Source organism: Xenopus laevis, chromosome 3S (assembly GCF_017654675.1).
Source record: "Xenopus laevis strain J_2021 chromosome 3S, Xenopus_laevis_v10.1, whole genome shotgun sequence".
NCBI lineage: Eukaryota > Metazoa > Chordata > Amphibia > Anura > Pipidae > Xenopus > Xenopus laevis.
This window is the reverse complement of record NC_054376.1, coordinates 5,811,157-5,832,604: the sequence shown is the minus strand read 5'-3', so window position 1 is coordinate 5,832,604 and position 21,448 is coordinate 5,811,157. Positions and strand designations below refer to the sequence as shown.

Below are 21,448 nucleotides of genomic sequence, written 5' to 3'. Positions count from 1 at the left end.
TGGGTTACATTTTTTGTGTGGTAATTAAACCCCTTTTTGGGGGAAAGTAGGCCTGAAAATTGTTGCAACCTTGAACAGGTTAAACAGAAAGGTGTTGTTAAGTTCCCCGCTGGGACGGCCCATGTAATTACCCGGATCCGGCTGGAATTCTTTCCACATGGACGAGACTCCCTTCTCCGAGGCTGATGGTTGTCACACTGGCCAGTTGGGGCAACAAGTCACATGTTTGCGCCAGTGTTGAAATCTTCCCACGTGTTCCATGTTATTTACTGGGATTAAATGTCCGTTTTATCTCCAAATAGTTCTTTCCCTATATTATTACATTGCAGGATGCTCCAAACCAGTAACAATGAAGCTTTAGTCCCAAAGACATCAGACAAACATGGAAAACATTCTAAATTAGCCTTTTTTTTTAGGGGTGCACCGAATCCAGGACTCGGTTCGGGATTCTGCCTTTTTCAGCAGGATTCGACTGAAGCTTGACTTTTTGTCACAAAACAGTAAAAGTAAAAAAGTTTTCCCCTTCCCATCCCTAATTTGCATATGCAAATTAGGATTTGGTTCGGTATTCAGCTGAATCTTTTGTGAAGGATTGAGGGGTTCGGCCAAATTCAAAATAGTGGATTCAGTGTGTCCCTAGTTACATTGTTCTTATGCTGGCCACATGCACTTGTCTATCAGTGATGTGAGACTTAAAAAAACCTCAACCCACACCCTCAATATACAGACCCACGCAATATAAGGGGAAGGCGTTCACCTATAAAACCAGAAGTCGGCAGTTTAAGGACACGGCAGGGAAAGCCAAGGTCTTCCCGAACCCATCAAACCTGTGGGAATCGGACCGGCCAGCGCACATCATTATTCTCTATCACTTCCATTGCCCTCCTGTTATGTTATAATTCCCTTACCAGATGTGCCATAGAATGCTCTCTATATACTGTGGGATGACCCAGTCCATATAAGTGGACCTCTCAGTAGTAGGCAGAGGCTTTTGAACCTGGAGAGGGAGAATAAGAGGGGCTAAAGCTTTTAAAAAGATTTTAATTGTAGTGGCCCATTCTGATGCAGCACTGGGTCCTAAACATTTTCACAGCCGCTGGTAGAAGCGAATACAACGCTATCTTGTACAGAGCAAGACCCTAAAACTATGCCAGCCTAGGTATTCAAATATTGGGCTCCATTGGCCTTTATGGGGACTTAAATGAATACATTTCTCTTATTTCTTGCAAACGGCCCCAATTTATAATAGGGATTAGGGATGGGCGAATTTTACCTGTTTTGCTTTGCCGAAAATCTGTCGCTGCTGCCCATTAAAGTCTATGGGCGTCAAAATTTTTTTGTTGAATCCAGGATTCGGTTCAGGATTCAGCCTTTTTCACCAGGATTCTGATTGGGCCAAATCCTTCTGCCCGGCTGAACCGAATTCAAATCCTAATTTGCATATGCAAATTGGGGACGGGAGGGAAATTTTGTGACTTTTTGTCACTAAACAAGGAAGTAAAAGATGTTTTCCCCTTCCCACCCCTAATTTGCATATGCAAATTTGGTTCGGTATTCGACCAAATCTTTCACTAAGGATTCGGGGGTTCAGCCGAATCCAAAATAGTGTCCCTAATTTATAAGACGACTTATGCCACGTGGCTCCTTCACAGTCTGATAGGGCCACAGTCTGTCCCAACGAATGTTCCTTTCTAGCTCCGATCCTCTCCCCTATCTCTCCAATCAGGTGTCATTCCTAGTGCCATTTCAAATATTCAGTAGGGTCATTGTCATATCTGGAGGTAAATATGGCAGACTTTTAAAGGGCAAGTAAAGCTACACTTCAGTGCTGCTTTAATGGACATCATTGCTATGCCTGTTAACTTACCAGCCAGATTTCCTTGGCCCTTTGATTATCATTTAACTATAACTCCCAGCATCCCCCCCTCTCCTTCAGCTGTTTTGACATGCAGATGATCTACGTATGTAGCCCACAGCTTCATGGCTGTCCTGGCCGTTAGTTATTGTGCAGCTGTCAGATCTGGAATGCAGATGGGAGACCAAGGGGCTTCCAAAAGTACCAGCCAGGGCAATGTCTGGCAAGTGCAGATAAACAGCCAGACCATGACGGCAATTGGGGGGGGGGATGAATAACCTGCCGGTTCCTTGTAATGCTCTGGGCAGACAGCAGGATTAAGAAACCATCATTAGGATTTAACTTGCCTCTTACTGTAGGTCCAAGTATGTGTGGGGTCCAATAGTCTCGCCATCTGTGGGATCATCTGGCCCCGTTGACTCTTATAATGAATTATGGGCACATACCCACTTGGTTTGCAGGTCCACCCTGCCTACTGGAATGAATAATAATTATTATTTTTTCTTGTCTTTATGTCTCTGACTTATGTTCCAAAACTCCCCCCTGTACAATCTGCTGATTCTCACATCGGCACATCACTTCCACCGTGTATCTCAATTCTCTCAAGTTTTACTCCATGGCCAAAACCTGCCAGCCATTCCCAAAAACTGCCAGGCCCATAGCGGATCTGATTTCCTGGTCATTACAGACCAAATCTAATAGATCTAATCTAGAGCGGAACTGTTGGGCTGGTCCTATGCCAATGAAAATGTATGGTATTCAGTTGGCCGGAGACCAATATCTACATTCCATCAATATCAGTTGGTCAATCTGCTGCTGCTACACGATGTTGGCCAGATGAAGTGGAGACACCGCTATTGATAATTTCTTTCTTTTCTGATTGGGCTGTTGGTCCAAACAATCAGAACAAAAGATAGGCGCCCCTTATGTGGGATCAAACTGCTCAGATACAATATGGCCGACTTTAGGGTCATGGTGCAAGGGGGGTTCTTTCTTCACATAGGCCTTAAATGAATAAGTGTGGGACAGAATCACTTTGAGTTGACTTTAAAGGCTTTTCCAAGGTTTCCATCTACACAATCATTTTTATTTGTATATATATAAGTGTTGCTCAACAGTATTGTACCCCCATATATACCAAGTTCACTTCCAGATGTAGCCTCCGGACTCCCCACCTTCTCTCCTAAGAGACAGGCCATGTGCCCTCTAATTCAGGGATTCTCACCCTATTTGACCAGACCATAAAAAGGATCATTGGTCTGAAACATTTCTGTGGAACCTCAGTAAAGGCTCCCTGATAACATGGTCGGTCTTCATGGTCTCCATGTATTCCTACAGTAGAACATTGACTATAAGCAGCCCCCATCACCCTAACTGGGCCCCCTTAGCTCATGAGGTTACAGATATATAGAAACATTGGGGTGTCACCTGCTATAGTTCCAGGGGTACCCAGGGTACAAATAAACACTCACCATTACATTTATATGTTTGTCCATTTAAGTGATTTAAGGACTGTAAAATCACAGCAGGTCACAATCAAGGTCAGTAGGAGAATTATTGCAGTTTTAGAATGAGTTGGGCCCATGTAGCTTTTATAATGATAAGTGGGGCGCAAGGGGAGGGGCCAGTCTTACCTGATTGTAATGTGTTTCCTTATCAGCCCGTGTGGTGTCTGTGTGTCTGTCTGTGTGTCTGTCTGTCTGTGTTATTCCGGCCAGGTTTCGACTCTCTTGTGTAACATAGCGGAGAGATGACAGTCGGGAGGCCCTACTGCCTGTTAGCACTTCTCTTGCAGAGGTCGCAGACCCACTTAACAGTTTATTTTCGAGTGCTCTCCCTTATTTTTAGACATTTGATATGCGGCGGCTCCTCTTCTCTGCAGCCTCCCTTCTCTCCTCATCTGCTGATCTTTAGGGGAACAAGGAGTTGGGGACGGGCACATTTTTTAGCCTGAACTATAATCACTGAGCGAGGATTGGAAACGACATTTGCAGTTGGTCTGTGTATTGCCCCACGGCAAAGACAATGTTCTGACTCGTGCTGGTGATTTGTTTATCTGCCTCTGTTAAAGGACAACTAAAACTTACAGGGGTGTTCAGCTTTAAGTTTGTTATAGAATGGCTAATTCTAAGCAACTTTTCAATTGGTCTTCATTTATTTCTTTTTTACTGTTTTACTATAGTTTTTCTGACTCTTTCCAGCTTTCAAATGGGGGTCACTGACTCCCATATAAACACTAATACTCTGTAAGGCTACAAATGTATTGTTATTGCTACTTTTTATTCCTCATCTTTCTATTCAGGCCTCTCCTATTCATATTCCAGTCTCCTATTCAAATCACTGCATGGTTGCTAGGGGAATTTACTTGGACCCTAGCAACTAGATGGCTGAAATTGCAAACTGGAGAGCAGCTGAATACAAAGCTAAATAACTCAAAAACCACAAATAATAAAAAATGAAAACCAATTGCAAATTGTCTCAGAATATCCCTCTCTATAGCATAATGAAGGTAAACAGCGTCTTTAACAAAGGAGTAGGTCAAATTTTGGTCACATGTTCAGCTTTCCGTCTGTCTTTGGGCAGGGGATGGGACTGACATTCCACCGTGTGGTATAAATAATGAGATATAAATGAATGTGTGAAAGGAAAGGACTCCCTGAAATGAGGGAAACCTCCTGTAAAACTGCTCGGATCAGGTTCTAGCAGAATTAGTATAAATACAATATATATACTGGTTTCTCCGGTGACTAATAAAGATGTATTTGTTCCCTCCCACACAGGCAGGAGGCCCTCCTGGCAGCCATCAGTGAGAAAGATGCCAACATTGCTCTGCTGGAGTTGTCCTCCTCCAAGAAGAAGAAGACCCAGGACGAGGTGGCTTCATTGAAGAGGGAGAAGGACAGACTGGTGCAGCAGCTGAAACAGCAGGTAAGTACCTCCCTCCTCTTATTTACATGTACGGTGTTATTATCTAAGGGGCCCCCAAACAAGAGCTTGATCCGTGTGATGAGGCTGGTGAGTCCTATTGAAACATTTGGGGAGTGCGGCCTTTGAGGGATGGGGTGGGGCAACACTTTCATATCACTGACCATTCCCCATAAGGTTTATTGGACTGAACAGAACAAAGGTTCTCATACTGTGAGGCTGCCCCAGGGTCAGACTGGAGCCTTTGGGGCTGCAATAGGAAGGACCCTCTTAGCAGTCCTAGGGGCCCCCTCCCGACCTCCAATTCCTGTCCCCAGAGCACCCATGAACGAATGCTGCTGCAGGACAGGATGTGATCTTTGGGGTGCAGGTCTGGGCCCACCGGGTTTTTTCCCGATATCCTGCCGGCCCAGTCCAAACCTGGGCTGTCCCTCAAAGCCCCCCCCCCAGTGATGCCAATCACATTGGAAGTGGAACTGAATCTATAGCAAAGGTGATGATGGGGTCACTACACAGGGTCAAAAGAAGGACTTAAAGGAGAAGGAAAGCTACAGAGGCATTGTATTGCCAACAGATTAGCCACAATAGTGAAAGGTATAAGACTATATTTATTCTGCAGAATGCTTTACCATACCTGAGTAAACAGCTCTAGAAGCTCTCTCTGTTTGTCTAGGATAGCAGCTGCCATATTAGCTTGGTGTGACATCACTGTGACCTGCCTGAGTCTCACTCATAGCTCTGGGCTCAGATTACAGCAGGGAGGAGCAAACTGAGCATGCTCAAGCCCTAGCCCTGGAAGTTTAAGCTGAAAACAGGAAGTCTGATACAGAAGCCCATGAGTACACAATAGAAGGAAAGAAATGTGCTGTTTCTTTTGACAGAGGACTCAGAGCAGCATTACTTTGAGGGTTTACTGGTGTATTTATATGAGTAAATGAGCAGATCTTTGTCCATTTACGGCCACCAAAGGTAATATAGAGGCCCGTGGGCCAAGCTATCAGATTGGAAAGATGGGAACCACAGCAGCTAGAGTCCCAGATTCACTTGTCAGATACACAGATGCATCACACAGGAACCACAAGCTTTCAGACCCATTCATGTAAAGCGGGAGCAGCCACAAAGGGGTTAACGCTTTTCGTCAGCCTTTAAAAAAAATGGATATATTTTACACGAAATAGGATGTTTTACGCGGCCGCCTCCATTAACCCTTGCCTGGAACAGTCTTTGGCAGCCCCTGCCTGGCTCTGATCCATTCTGCATCTTATACATCCCAGGCTCAGCTTCCTCTGCCATTCACCCTTCCTGGGAATAGTCCCGGAGCGGATCAGAGCCAGCGCCTGCAGGAGGGGGTCGATGTTCAGTGACAATTTACAGATTTCAGGACGAGCTCAGTCGGGGGAAAAAAAACCCTTCCAGATCTTTCTCCTGGCCTAGCAAGCCTTCATTGAGCTGAGCCAGTCCTTTTGCACTGATTTTGGGTCAGACGTGGGGCTTTAACATTCCTGCTGCAACACTGAATTGAAAGATTTCAAATACCGAATCCTTTACAAAAAAAAACAAAATTCAACTGAATACTGGACTGAAGCCTAATTTGCATATTCAGATTTGAGAAAAATTCCATTTATTGTGAGCAAAAGACAGAGAGCAACTGCCTGTGGCATCAACAGCCGCCCCTCAGGTGTTTTCCCAAATCTACAGAGTCCAGGCCTGGCTGTCCAGTTCCGATTGAAGCAGGTTGGGATGTAATTGGATCAGGAGAGGGTGGAGCAATTGGTGGTGAGAATGTAGGGTCGGACACCAGGGAAAAAACCTCCGGCTCTTGTGAGCCCTGCCAGCCCAGATCCACAACCAGATCCCAAACCTGGAGACTTCTTCCTGCCGCGACCTCACTTTTGTGGGCAGTCAAGGCAAAAACATTGCGCACAGCAGGGGGGGCATCTGACCCTGTGTGAGTCATAGATGGAGGTGGTAGGGTGAGAGAGGGTTAGAGGGTTATTGGAAGCAGCAGTCCTGTCCTGCTTTATGGCAGCTGCGATTCTAGCTATCTGTATAACAGAACATTCTGTCCCAGTGGCTGCACAGATCCTATCTGATCCCCATTGTAAGCAGCAGTCCTGTCCTGCTTTATGGCAGCTGAGATTCTAGCTATCTGTATAACAGAACATTCTGTCCCAGTGGCTGCACAGATCCTATCTGATCCCCATTGTAAGCAGCAGTCCTGTCCTGCTTTATGGCAGCTGAGATTCTAGCTATCTGTATAACAGAACATTCTGTCCCAGTGGCTGCACAGATCCTATCTGATCCCCATTGTAAGCAGCAGTCCTGCCCTGCTTTATGGCAGCTGAGATTCTAGCTATCTGTATAACAGAGCATTCTGTCCTCTGTGGCCACTCTGTTACAGTTAATCTGCAAGGAGACATAAAACAGTCATGTTTAGGCAACAGGAGAGAGAGATGTGGCTTCCATAAACAAAGGAGTGAAATTCACTGGTTTTGCCCTCATTCATTAACACTGCCCCAGATTTGTGCTCCATTGTGCCCCCTTCGCTCTGATCCGTCCCACTGCATTGCTGTTGCCATATTGTGTCTCTCACCCATTTCTACCCAAAGTGCCCATTAATTGGTTGGGGTAAAAGGGAAGATTTTTTTGAGGACAAGGACCCCATTGGGCCCTGATTGTTGGCTCTTCATGGAACCTTCTTGCTTGGTGTTTTGAGGGCTGATCAAGTTTGGTGCTCCATGGTGCCCTCATCGGCCAAAGATGGACCACTGGTTTGGGGGATGAATAATCAGATTATAGTGCTGGCGTGCCACGTCATAGCCAATGCCCAGTGGGATATTTAAACCTGGCTAATAGATGTCTGGCTAGAAATTAGTAGGCCAGGCCATTGGGGTGGCCCCTTACACAGACCCATATATGACCACATTAATCCCCACTGCGTCTCCCTCCCTCCCTCCCTCACTCACTGGCTGGTAATGGCATCCCATTAGGTGGAGCAGTCTATTGGAGCGGAACTCAGAGAGCCTTTTTCACTACACACACAGAAAACTCCACCCCCGAGGAACATCAAGTTATTTTCATTGGGGTCCATCTCTGCAGGGAATCCCTTTTTTTTTTTTTTTATCCTTTCTCTCTTCTTGCCCTTTCCCATGGTTACTACATCCCCCCACCCCATGTAACGTATCACAGATATAAGATGTCCGTCCCGTTACCCAGTGACCTGTAACGTATGCCGATATGATGAATAGACTTGTTTTCACCTTTCACCTTGCAAACAAATTACCGAAGCTCAAGTTGAAATAGTTTGGGAATTCAGTAATATTTACCAATGCCCCCCAGGGCGGCGCGGGGCTTTGTCAGTGGCCCCCGGGCTCAGCTGGGGACTAATGTCCAACACATCTGCCCACATATTGCTGCCGCTGTCTTGTGTATATACTCATCATCATTTATTTATATACTCCGCTGCCCTTAGCACTTGTTATGACTGGATGACCCTCACGTTCTCGCTGTTAGCCCCCTAGTGCTTGTTATGACTGGATGACCCTCACTCACTCGTTGGAAAGGGAATTAGCAGGACGTAATGCTGTGTGTCCATCAGCAGAACATTACATAGAGGACATGATATTACTTGTTTACAGCTGCACAAAGAACATCCCTTTGGGCCTCTTAGTCCTCAGACAATCCCCCAAGTGTCAGTTTATTGTCCAATATCCTTCAATCTGCTCCTAAGTATTTCCATAATGTAAGTGCCCTGGCCTTTAAGCAGGTCATTCACTACAAGTACGTCCCTCTAGTGCCTTGTTGTTTCTTGGGTAAAACCACCGATGTTTATACCACTGGCTTGGACAGACCATGGGGTGTGATCTGGGTGGAACAGGGAGTGGTCTTTAGTGAATAGGTTGTGGCCAAAATTCACCCAGTCCTGTGAGTTTGACATGTCTGGGGATGTAAACCTGTCGATCCTCCTGGATTCTCCCATATTGATACCTTTGGTTGGGATGGAGCAGGTTTTGTGGTCTTGGTGGAACATGGAACACTCTGGGCTGATAGGGACATGGCTAAAATTGCCAGTTTTCACATCTGAGAAGGTTATGGTGAGACACGGTGGTATGGAGACCAGTCAACCCTTCTAGATTTTTGAAGAGCTACCGATATTTTTACCCCTAGCTGGGACGTAGCAGGGCGGGTGGAATGGGTTGTGTCCAAAATTTTCACCTTTTCAGATCAGGGAGGTCGATGTCTCTTGGTGGGCTTGGGACACAGGTAAATCTGTGGTGGGCAGAGAAGTTCTAATGCACTTTCCTTTCCTCCCACAGACACAGAACAGGATGAAGCTGATGGCTGATAACTATGAAGGAGACCATATGAAATCCTGCGGCCACTCCAACCAAATCAATCACAAGCCCTCCCCCGATCAGGTAGGAGATCTGATGTACAGGTAGTGCCTCCTGGACCCCGGGACGGTATCTTTTGTAACATGTCACCTCTATGTACAATGAAGAAACAGGACCATGGGCAGGTCTGCCGTATAGATGGATGGAAGAACGAACGAACGGACAGACAGACAGAGATATTAGGGATATAGAGAGAAGGATGGGTGAAAGATAGTTAGAAAGAAAGAGAGAGAGAGACAGGCAGACAGGGATAGAGAGAGAGACAGACAGACAGATAGAGACAGATCAATAGAGATAGAGACAGCGATAGATAGAGACAGGGATATAGAGAGATATAGAGATAGATATGAGGTCAAGTATGATGTGGAAGTGGAGCAGTGCATCCCAAACTGGGGGTCTTGGGGCAATGATAGTGGGAATTTGGCCTAAACAGTAGCTTGGGTATATTTTATGAGCATTTGAGGGTCAAGGTGAGAATTGGGGTGAACAGTTACTTGGTACCCTAGATATTCTTGGAACTCTGGCTGAATGACTGATACCCATAGATTCTTCTATTGCAGTCAGATTTTTTCAGCTCAAGCCCCCCTTGGAGGTACAACGTTTGGTCGGGCCCCATTAGCTCATAACATTGGTAGTTTATCTGTGTAATTCATCTGTGTATCGCCCATTCAACCATAGTCCCCAGAATATCCAGGGCACCAAATTGTTCACCCAAACCTCGCCCAATCCGACATTCAATGTGGACTTTAAGGGGGATCTAAATGAGCAAACTGGCATTCTTCCCAAATATCACTGTCCCTCAGGTTAAGCCTTAAAGGATAAGTAAAGCTATAAAATAAGTGAATGTAACATTGATGAGAGGGCTAGTCTAATCCGATTTGGGATTAAATGTGAATTGTGTAAATGCCCCTGTCAGGCAATTGCTACTGTAAACTCCCTGCACCTTTATAACGACGTGTTTTTTTCTCTGAACTAACCCGATCTCTTATTTCATTCCTCATGCTGCTCTTTGACGTCCCCTCTGCCCTCTTCATCTCTGAACCAACAGGATGATGAGGAGGGTATTTGGGCATAGCCAATGAGATGCTTAGGTCAGCCATTTTGTTCAGAACGGTGAGAGTCTCCAGATTTGGGTTAACCAATTGGGACATTTTCCCCCCCTTTTGCATGACAATCATTTCTCCCCGTACATTTGCATGGCGTCATTGACAGTTTGGTTTCTTCTTCCTCCATTTATGGTCATTTTGTGGCTTCTTCTCGCTCCTATCTGCAATTCTGCATGCGCCCGCAACCACGGAACGTTACCCCCTGGTCTATGAGTATATTCTGAATAGCAGCCATCCAAATACTGGGGGGGGGGTAATTATTCCTCCAGTCTCCCCCAGCCAAAATATGGCTTTAGTATTTAAACTGAATACAAAGGAACGAGTAACAGTCTGCATTCTGGTTGCCTAGGTCCCTGGTCCTAGCAACTAGACTTATTTTAAAGATGAACTAAAGTATATTTAAAAAAAAAAGCCTAAAATGCTGTATTTTATATAGGGATGCAACGGAATTCTGTTCGGGATTTGGCCTTTTTTTAGCAGGATTCTGATTCAGCCAAATCCTTCTGCCCAGCCGAACCAAATCCGAATCCTAATTTGCATATGTAAACTGGGGGCGGGAAGGGAAATCGTGTGACTTTTTGTCACAAAACAATGAAGTAAAAAATGTTTTCCCCTTCCCACCCCTAATTTGCATACGCAAATTAGGGTTCCGTATTCGGCTGAATCTTTCCCAAAGGATACGGGGGGTTCGGCCGAATCCAGAATTCGGTGCATCCCTAATTTTATATACTTTTTGCATTTGTAGTCTTAATTCTTCAAAGGGGTGGTTCACCTTTAAGGAAAGTTTTAGTATGTTATAGAATGGCTACTTCTAAGCAACTTTTTCCATTGGACTTCATTTTTTCTTTTTTATAGTTTTTTTTTTTTAATTATTTGCCTTGGTCTTTTTTAAATGGGGTATCACTGACCCCCATCTAAAAACAAATAAGGCTACAAACGTATTGTTATTGCTATTGTTTATTACTCATCTTTCTATTCAGGCCTCTCCTATTTATATTCCAGTCTCTTATTCCAATCAGTGCATGGTTGCTAGGGGAATTTGGACCTTGGCAACCAGATTGTTGAAATGGCACACCGGAGAGCTTCTGAATAAAAAGCTAAATAACTCAAAAACCGTAAATAATAAAACATGAAAACCAATTGCAAATTGTCTCAGAATATCCCTCTCTACATCAAACTAAAAGTTAATTTGAAGGTGAACTAACCCTTTAAGCTTTTGTTTCCCTTTAAATGTTAGGTTATGGAGCAACAGAATAAGGAGCTAATATATTCTTCATTTATGTGCAATGTGAACTTCCCCTTTACAACAACATTATTATTATTATTATGTATTTATATAGCGCCAACATATTGCGTAGCGCTGTAAAGTAAATGTGATTATACAAGTAAATCACATGAATTCTATACATAGAACATATGGAGCTACATACGTTACAATCAATACAGGTACAAAAGGTGAGGAAGGCCCTATGCGAAAGAGCTTCCACTCTAAAGGGAAAGGAGTAATACACAAGGTGGGGGAGTGGGCAAGATTGAATTAAGTGGGTGAGAAATGTGGTACTGTATGTGGTGTTGCGTTTGGTAGTTAAGCAGAGTGAGGGGAGGCTTCTCGAAAGAAGTGCGTTTTAAGAGATTTCTTGAAAGCAATATGGTTGGGAGCAGGGATGGGCGAATTTGACCCGTTTCGCTTCGCCAAAAATTTTTTTTTTGACGCACGCTGCCATACGAGTCTATGGGCGTCATTGTTTCGGCGAAACGAGGTGAAAAAATTCGCCCATCCCTAGTTGGGAGAAAGTGGGACAGACCGTGGGAGAGAGTTCCAGAGGAGGGGTGCAGCCCTTGCAAAGTCTTGAATGCGAGCATGTGAGGAAGTAATGAGAGAAGAGTTGAGTAGCAGGTCAGTAGAGGAGCGTAGTAAGCAGATAGGTGAGTATATAGAGATGAGTTCAGAGATGTAGGGTGGGGCAGAGTTATGAAGTGCTTTGAATGTCAGGGTCATTAATTTGATTCTGAAAGGTAATGGAAGCCAGTGCAGGGATTGACAGAATGGCGAGGCAAAGGAGGAGCGGTTGCTGAGGTGTATGAGCCTCGCAGCAGTGTTCATTATGGACTGGAGAGGTGACCGTCTCTGGAGGGGGAGGCCAATTAAAAGAGAGTTACAGTAGTCTAGACGCGATATGATGAGAGAGTGAATAAGAATTTTGGCAGCGTCTTGGGTGATAAATGATGGTATTTTGGATATGTTCCTTAGGTGGAAGTGACATGATTTAATAAGTGACTGGATATGAGGAGTGAATGACAGGGCAGAATCTAGGATAACCCCAAGGCACCGGGCCTGGAGAGAGGGGGTGATAGTGGAATTGTTAACTATAATGGATACTTCCGGGATGTTACTGGTGTTAGTTGGAGGAAAGAGAACCATTTCTGTTTTAGAGAGGTTTAATTTCTCCAATAATACTACGAACACCCCATAGTGTTCATCCCCAGGAATTCTAATCAACGCCATCAAAGTGCACTTTGTTCTGATAACCCAACTTCAGCAGAGCTGCAGAAGCCAAGGTGGGAAAGGGGTGGGGTCAGAGACCAATCAGGTTTAATCTTTGCTCTCCCCCAGTGGCAGAGCATATAATTGCAGGAATGCAGTGAATCTGATGGTCAAAATACCCTCTAATATTTGGACATGTAGGTGTCTGCCCAACTCATTGTGGTAAATTCTAGGCAGGGTAAAGTACAGAAATTGTGCTCCTCCCTTGCTCAGACCTTGCAGCTTCCGCACCCCATGAGATATGATGTAACACAGGGTTCCATGTCCTCATGGATATTAACTGGGAATGGCTCTCCGGGAAAGGAAATTCCTGCGTGTAGAACAAGCTGTGTGCCCCTCTGAATGAGATCGGAGCCTGCGGGGTCCCGGCCTTACGTCTCTGCTCTGAATTAAACCTACAAAGTGGCCTGAGGTCTGGCTGCATCTTATCACCATCCTGCTATTACCCCAGAAGATCAAAGCCGAGCACAAATCAAGGCCTAAATTATATTTATTGCAAACAGCTGCCGGCACTCTGCAACATCCCGCCCATCTGCCCTGAGCAAGAGATCCTACACCGCTAACATGGCTGATTGTTACTGATAGGGTCCGTCTCCTTCTGATGGCTCCCGCTGCCTCGGATAGGCTATAGTTAAGGGGAAGTTGACATTACAAGGAATTTATTCAGAACTGGAGGACTTATAGAGGGATTTATTCATTTTATTAGCCAGCTCTTCCAGGTTGAAGTTAATACTGTAACCTTATTTCTAAGGTGTGAATTTAAAAACTGGGAACTGCCTAAGATTTTGGCACTGCCCTTATGTTTTCTTTTAGATATAGCTGAGTATTATATAATACCCCAGAACACACAGTAGGATAAATACAGTGCCAATTCCATGTATAATACCCCAGAACACACAGCAGGATAAATACAGTGCCAATTCCATGTATAATACCCCAGAACACACAGTAGGATAAATACAGGGCCAATTCCATGTATAATACCCCAGAACACACAGCAGGATAAATACAGTGCCAATTCCATGTATAATACCCCAGAACACACAGCAGATAAATACAGTGCCAATTCCATGTATAATACCCCAGAACACACAGCAGATAAATACAGTGCCAATTCCATGTATAATACCCCAGAACACACAGCAGGATAAATATAGTTCCAATTCCATGTATACTATCCCAGCACACAAGGCAGGATAAATACAGTGCCAATTCCATGTATAATACCCCAGAACACACAGCAGATAAATACAGTGCCAATTCCATGTATAAAACCCCAGAACACACAGCAGGATAAATACAGTGCCAATTCCATGTATAATACCCCAGAACACACAGCAGATAAATACAGTGCCAATTCCATGTATAATACCCCAGAACACACAGCAGGATAAATACAGTGCCAATTCCATGTATAAAACCCCAGAACACACAGCAGGATAAATACAGTGCCAATTCCATGTATAATACCCCAGAACACACAGCAGGATAAATACAGTGCCAATTCCATGTATAATACCCCAGAACACACAGCAGATAAATACAGTGCCAATTCCATGTATAATACCCCAGAACACACAGCAGGATAAATACAGTGCCAATTCCATGTATAATACCCCAGAACACACAGCAGGATAAATACAGTGCCAATTCCATGTATAATACCCCAGAACACACAGCAGGATAAATACAGTGTCAATTCCATGTATAATACCCCAGAACACACAGCAGATAAATACAGTGCCAATTCCATGTATAATACCCAGAACACACAGCAGGATAAATACAGGGCTAATTGCATGTATAATACCCCAGAACACATTGCAGGAGAAATACAGTTTCATATATAATGACTCCATATCAGCTGTAGCACAACATTGTTCCAATTCTATGCATAATATCCCCAGGATATAAACAATTCATGGTACAATTTAACACTGTTCGTCATCCAGTAGCCCCGGAGCAAGAGGAGAAGGGCTGTGATGTTATTGATGAGAAGCAGCGTCTGTCTGGAAGCACCGACACTAGTGCAGTTGATGAATGGAGCCAGGCCAGGCATATCCGTGAGGCCAACATGCACAAACTCCATTTGTTACTCCCAACATTTTGTGTAACAAATTGAAAACCTGCTAAATCCTTCATGTCTGGTCTCTGACGGATGTTCCTTGGCCTCTCTGGGATTGGCAAACGAGCCCCGCTGTCTAGTGGGTAATTCCTGTGTCATGAGCTGTATTACCCCTGTAACCAAATGGATCGTACCAATGTATACAGACTGTGATACCAGATAGGAACGGTTTAGAGTCCATATTTATGGAGGACTAGATATTTGTATTCCATGTTGAGTGTACATTTTCTCGTTTCTGCATTTTGTTGAGATACAGGAAGTCTCAGAATTCTGCTTAGTTTTCTTGCAAAACTTCAATAAAATGTTGAAATATAATAGTTTTGGGCTGGGAGGGCCTGCTGTGGCCTTTGGAAGGGAAGAACATAGATAAAAGTCTTGGGAATGTCCAACCTGCTGCCCTCGAATTGTAGTTGCACCTTCCAGCTCCCTCCCACGAGCCAAAGACTGCGCGGTGCAGCGCTACAGCTGATGTCAGACATAGCCCCGGTTCACAACTGCCAAAACTTCATGGATTCCGAGTGTGAAAAATTTTTTCAGTTACGTTTTCCCTAAGGCACAAAGGGGAGATCAGGCTCTGGAAATTGCTGTCCGAGATTTCTGCATTTTTGAAACTCTCCAAAACTATTTTCTCTGCCCTGATTGGCTTTTGGCAAAGGAAGGGGAGATCTAAACTCGCTTTGCATGCTGGGAGAACAAAGCAGGCACCGGTGTGGAATAAGGGGGTGGCCCTGGTGCCGGACGCACCATTCTGCCTTTAATACCACGTTCTTGTGAAGTCTCAGACAGGTATTGTGTGTAAAGGAAAACCGACAGTTGTATGCGGATAATCTCCAGTCTAGTCCGTTACGGGAAATGAAGGCCTATGTTTAGCAAGTGCGTCGGACAAGAACAGATAAGGTTTTTACAAAGTGGTCCACTCTAGTGATAAGAAGATGTCACACCTTACGGGGTCTTGTGTGCAAAGTGACATAGGGGTATGAGGGATGATGTAAAGGTCTAACTATAAATGAATGCCCCCCAGGGAACTGGCACCACCAGATTAAGGCACGTCCCCTTGCCAGGAAAATAATCTGACTCTTTCATCTGAATCAGTCTCTTTCTCTGGCAAAAATGTTGTCCGTGTAATTGGTTTCTTTGTATCTAGGTAGGTTTGTGTGGGTAGAGTGTGATTTGTGTGAAGACAATGGCCGATATTTGGGGTGAGGTATTGGAAGAGGCAAAATAAATGAATTGTCAAAACTGGTCAGTAAATATATTATAACTGTTGTATAACCGTGCAATGGAGAGAGGTAATGTGTAACCAATCAGAAAGTAGTATTAGCTGGCGTGTACTTTGAAAGCAAAGATGTCATTGGTTGCTTGTGTTACTACAGCAAACGGCTGCTCTGGTTCTGTTAATCTCTGACTTGTGACCGTTTCTATCCTCTGATAGGCTGCTTGTCCCAGCCCTGCAAAGCTATTAATGCTCTCATTGGCTGCTGGTTTTTACTAACCCACCCCTTATTCCACCAACGAATGAGCTTTGATGGGGTTTGTTTGAAAACTGGTGTAGGTTAAAAGAAGACAAAAATGAGAATATTAAATGATGCCTACTGAATAAATATGTAAATCTGAGCAACTTTCCCATTTACATTCATTGCACATTCGCCGTGGTTTTCATGTTATTTGTTAATGTAATTGTTATTGGAAGCAGCGTCTGCCCCTCCATTTCTATTCTCCGCCCTGGTCACTTGCAACAACGTAACAGAAACAGCTGATTGACAGGCCTGGGGTCTGATACATTGTTTGTAGAGACTTTTATTTTATACAATGTATCAGTCGGTTTTCTGATAATTCACGGGCTTCTGTTACATTGTTGTGAAAAGTCAAAGCCACTGGAATAGACATGGCCACTGCTTATAATACCAATTACATTTAGGGTAGAGGCACACAATGTTATTTGAGGGAGATCAATCGCCCAGCGACAAATCGCCACTCCTTCGGGCGACTAATCTCCCCGCAATGCCTTCCCGCTGGCTAGAATATATATCACCGGTGTGGGATGGCAGTCGGAGCACCTCGTGAGGCAACTTCGGAAAACAAAACTCCATCCCACCGATGATTTAGATTATAGGTGGCTGGAAGGCTTTTCGGGGAGATTAGTCGTCCGAAGAAGAGGCAATTTGTCGCCAGGTGACTCAATCTCCCCGAACCTCAGCATGTGCCCTGACCCTTACACATATCTTTAAAGCCAATGAACATTTTGAATGAATGGATATTCAGAAAATCGCCAAAAAATTTAGGCAAAATTTACTTTTTGGGTTGACACAAATCGAAGTTAAAGTCGTGGCTGCACAGAAGCTGAAACCAGCCCTGGCTGTCTGAATTACATCCGGGTTCGGACTGGTGGGCCCGTGGCCCGGTTGCAACCCAGCTTCAATGCCATCCTCTTCTTCCGTGTGTGCGTGCCTCCTTTTTTTTTTTGTGGCCAGAAGCGGGGGGGTGGGTGCGCATGCTTCTTTTTTGCCACGGCCAGAAGAGGGTGGTCGAGTTCAGCAAGGGCATGGAGTGGGACTGGGCCCACCGGGTTTTTTCCTGGTGTCCCACCGCTCCAGTCCGACCCTGATTACATCTGTTACGGTGAATTTGCACCTAAATCTGCATCTATTATGTGGATGTCTCTTAGAGAGAGTGTATGAACCCAGTACATAAAGAGACAGAGGGATTTCTGGTGTCTCATTTCTCAGTTCCCAGTCGGGAGTCCCCAGAGATCGTATAAATGAGACTGAAAGTGGCTGTCTCTGCTGTTACCTCTCAGCAGTGCCATGTTTTCCTTCCAGCCTGTTTGCCCTTATCAGTAAGCACGGGGCAGAGCACACGCAACTGTCACCTGTTCAGCTCAACACCTGAGCGGCCGTGGGTGGTCCAGCCTCCATACTGAGCAGCACAAGGTAAAAACATATGGCTGACTGACTGCCTCTAGTGTACCATCTGGAGGCCCCTGTTTGAGTAGACTGTGCTGATCCACATGATCTCTCTGGTATAATAAACTGGTTTCTGGTCAGGATATTCCGTACTTTAGGTTGGCAGTCGCTTCTGGTGGAGGTCTCTCTTTCTGTGTCCTGTTGTGTCCATGTTTCCATCTCATCGGTGGGGTGAGGGGGAATCCTAGTTTCCTACAGTTCAGATTTCACAGCCCATCCCATTGACCGTTTTTTCCCTGTGTCGTTTACAGATGATCCAGCCCCTCATAGAACTTGACCAGAACCGCAGCAAACTCAAACTGTACATTGGCCACCTGACTGCTCTGTGCCAGGACAGAGATCCCCAGATTCTCCAGGAGCTCCACCCACCTGCGGCCTATTACCTGGAGGACAACCAGGCAGCCTGGGAGCAGAGGCTGCAGAAGATGACAACAGAGGAGGTGAATTCTTGGACACGGCTTTAGATGGAGTAGATCAGGGAAGACCCACCTGTGCCCCCTACTCTTTTCCTTTTTCTGAGCCATATCAGTGCTGTCAAGCCTACCTACCAGATTCCCAGGTTCTCGTTCCATGATTGTTTTCTATCATCACTTCTGTCTGACTTTATGGGCTTCCTAAAATTGCCCGAGGGGCATGTGCACTACTCCTCCGAACAGACTCAGGTCTTGGTGATCCTACAGGTCTTTATGGAAAGGGTTTGCAGCATCGATATTATAACAATTAAATTACTGCTGTAATAACTATAAGGTAGGGTTAGGCCAAAGGTTCCCAACCTTTTTTACCCATGAGCCACAATCAAGTGTAAAAAGAGTTTGGAAGCATTACATGCATGAAAAAGTCATGTGGGTGCAAAATAAGGGCTGTGATTGGCTATTGGTAACCCCTATGTGGACTGGTAGCCTACAGCAGACTGTTTGGCAGTGCACTTGGTTTTTATGAAACGGAAACTGGCCTCCAAGCCTGGAATTCATAAATAAGCACCTGCTTTGAGGTCACTGAGAGCAACATCCAAGGGTTTGGAGAGCAACATGTTACTCACGAGCTACTGGTTGGGGATCACTGGGTTAGGTAATACAAGGTGACTACCAGAAGCCAGAGATAACTGACATTAGCTGGATGCTCACAAGTTGCACTTTAGCTGCAACTGGGGCCTAATTCAGATGAAAAGGGACCAACTACAATGCAAACTTTTCATTTTGAGTCATTTAGTTTTTAGTAAAAAGCCAATCAGATGAATTGTCTGACTTGTTATTTGTGCCAAGCCATGGTATTGGCTACTGGATAGGTCTCTGGCCTCTCACTTGGGCAACTTCCTGCACTCTTTCATGCCCTGGAGTCACCTAAAATCAGGATTTGTAGGCTTATCATTACAGGGCAGTTAAGGAATTAGTGTAAGTAAATGTATTGCCGGCCAACTTGTGCCCTTGGCTGCCCTTTCCTTACGCCACAAGCAGGTCCCGCCAATGAGATTAAGGGAAAGACTTGTTTGGAATTAACCTGCTGGGCCTGAATGCAGAACAGTAAACTGAATGGGCTGAGTCTGCCACTTCCAGCTGAGTGCAGTTAGTTGCCACAAATAATAATAGAATAATAGAAGTTTGGAGGTACCAAGGGGACACCATTTTTAAACAGCATCACTTCTTTCAACTCTTTATTCGTTGCTATGGATATATATCATGCCGGGTCATGTGATCGGAAGCGAGCAGAGCTGCAAGCTAATTGAAGATTTGTTACATATCGTGAGTGTATTTGAATTCTATTTAGAGTGCAGTTAGTTGGCATGAATTCTTGCCCAACTAGGAAGTTCTATGCAATATGTGCCCCTTCTATGTCTCCATTAACTGAATGGATGGATGTGACCATACACGGGAAGATATTAGCTGCCAACTCGGCCACTCCTGACTAACCTGTTTGCTTGTTGCCCTGTGATGGGTAAAAATGACAGTTACTGGATAGGACCTGCTAACTGTCAGATGTAATGCCCATATTCGGACCTTGACTCGATTCACAACCAATGGGTCTGCATAGAATCTTATTATTATCTAATCATTGGCCAGGAGGATGAAACAATCTGCTCCATCCCCATTAGGACCTCCAACCAGGTGACCAAATCGTACAAACATTGTTCCAAGTGAGCAGATCTTTTTGGGTCTGACCAGCTTTACTCCAAACAGTATTTCAGTGCTAAATTCAGCTGCATGAGAACTGTTGCCAATAAGTGGTGACTCTCGTGGCCTTTATGTAGTACTAACCTTGTCCCTTTCTGTCCTGCAGCTGACCCAAGAGCTGGAAAAGTGTGAACACGAGAGCGCCGAACTGCAGGAATTCGCCAACGCCATCCTGCAGCAAATCGCTGATCACTGCCCTGACATTTTGGAGCAAGTTGTCAACGCCTTAGAGGAGTCCTCCTGACCTCCCCCCAAACACAGGAACGAGAGAGCCAGCCTTCCGGATGGACGTGGCGTCCGCTGACCTATCCCTTCACCCGCTGGTGTTGCACCTTGGGATTGGGAACTGCACTTTCAGCCTTGCACTGCCTGTCCACTCACTGACCGTTTCCAAAGAACCCAGAATGGGGGCTGTTCCTTTCTCGAAACGCTCTCTGGGTTTGCCTCCAGGACCAAACCATTTCCATAGCTGTTGGGGGAGGAACGTGTCCCATCACCATTTATTTGTCACCATCTCTGTTTCAATTTTAATTACTCAGAGCAGAGACTTAATGCAATAATAAGGGGGTTCCTGGTGGACGTATGTCAGAGGGTTAGAGCTGGGGTCAATCTATACTGAGCCTCGCCATAAACTGTTCGAGAAATGTCTACAGAAACCCTAGTCAGCCCAACACATAATGTATTGTACACTACTGCAAACCCGTAGCCCGAGGTCCGTCACTATCAAATACACTATCTACTCTTTTTGCTTTCATCCTACTGTAACTGGGTGTTCTATGTCTATGACCTGCCATATTTCCGAGGATTTGGAGCAGCGCAGTACCTTCCTTCCTACCAGAATAATCACCCTACCAATTAGACATGGCCATCTTGCTCATGGTACTTGGCAAGGCCAGCAAAGTTTGAATGAGACAGAGCGTATTTTGAATCTATCGCAGAAGAACTGGAGGTGGTGTAATGAATACCGCATGATTGGAGCTGTCCTTATTCCAAGGATTTAGGGCATGGAGCAGTCTCGGCACATGGTCAGTGAGGCTAGTATTTTAGAGAAACCTGCCTTTAGCTCCAGGGTTTGACAGAAATGCCCAATTCTCTCTCCTGTCTCACTGGATTCCATGTCCATTCCATGGATGGTGGGGATAAACCTTCTCACGCGCTCACCAGCAATGAGTACAATCTTCCTGTCTTTGTATCAAACCATTCATGCCCGTACATGTCTTCTGGTTACCCCAGACTTTGCTGTAAGAGGATACCCTACCTCTGACAATCTCAGGAACCCAATTCAATCCCAATCAGAAAAAGATTGCAGAGGTCTAAGATGTGGGTGGATTACAAAGTCCCCTAAGGGCAGAGACACACTGTCAGAT

General features: G+C 45.0%; 1 protein-coding gene across 12 annotated transcripts in view; it reads left to right on the top strand.

The window, feature by feature from the left end:
* erc1.S (ELKS/RAB6-interacting/CAST family member 1 S homeolog) overlaps positions 1 to 20,941 on the top strand; it is a 120,412-nt gene extending 99,471 nt beyond the window's left edge. For 7 of the 12 annotated variants that reach the window (XM_018254835.2, XM_018254836.2, XM_018254831.2 and 4 more), the window contains 4 exons: positions 4,636 to 4,783; positions 9,097 to 9,198; positions 18,165 to 18,353; positions 20,188 to 20,941. In XM_018254835.2, coding sequence (XP_018110324.1) covers positions 4,636 to 4,783; positions 9,097 to 9,198; positions 18,165 to 18,353; positions 20,188 to 20,325 — 577 coding nt within the window. In that variant the 3' untranslated portion in view covers positions 20,326 to 20,941. Of the gene's footprint in view, positions 1 to 4,635; positions 4,784 to 9,096; positions 9,199 to 10,222; positions 10,288 to 18,164; positions 18,354 to 20,187 lie in introns of those variants that run through there. The other 5 variants (XM_018254842.2, XM_018254840.2, XM_018254841.2 and 2 more) reach the window with 1 other exon arrangement.
* The last annotated feature ends 507 nt before the right edge of the window (positions 20,942 to 21,448 follow it).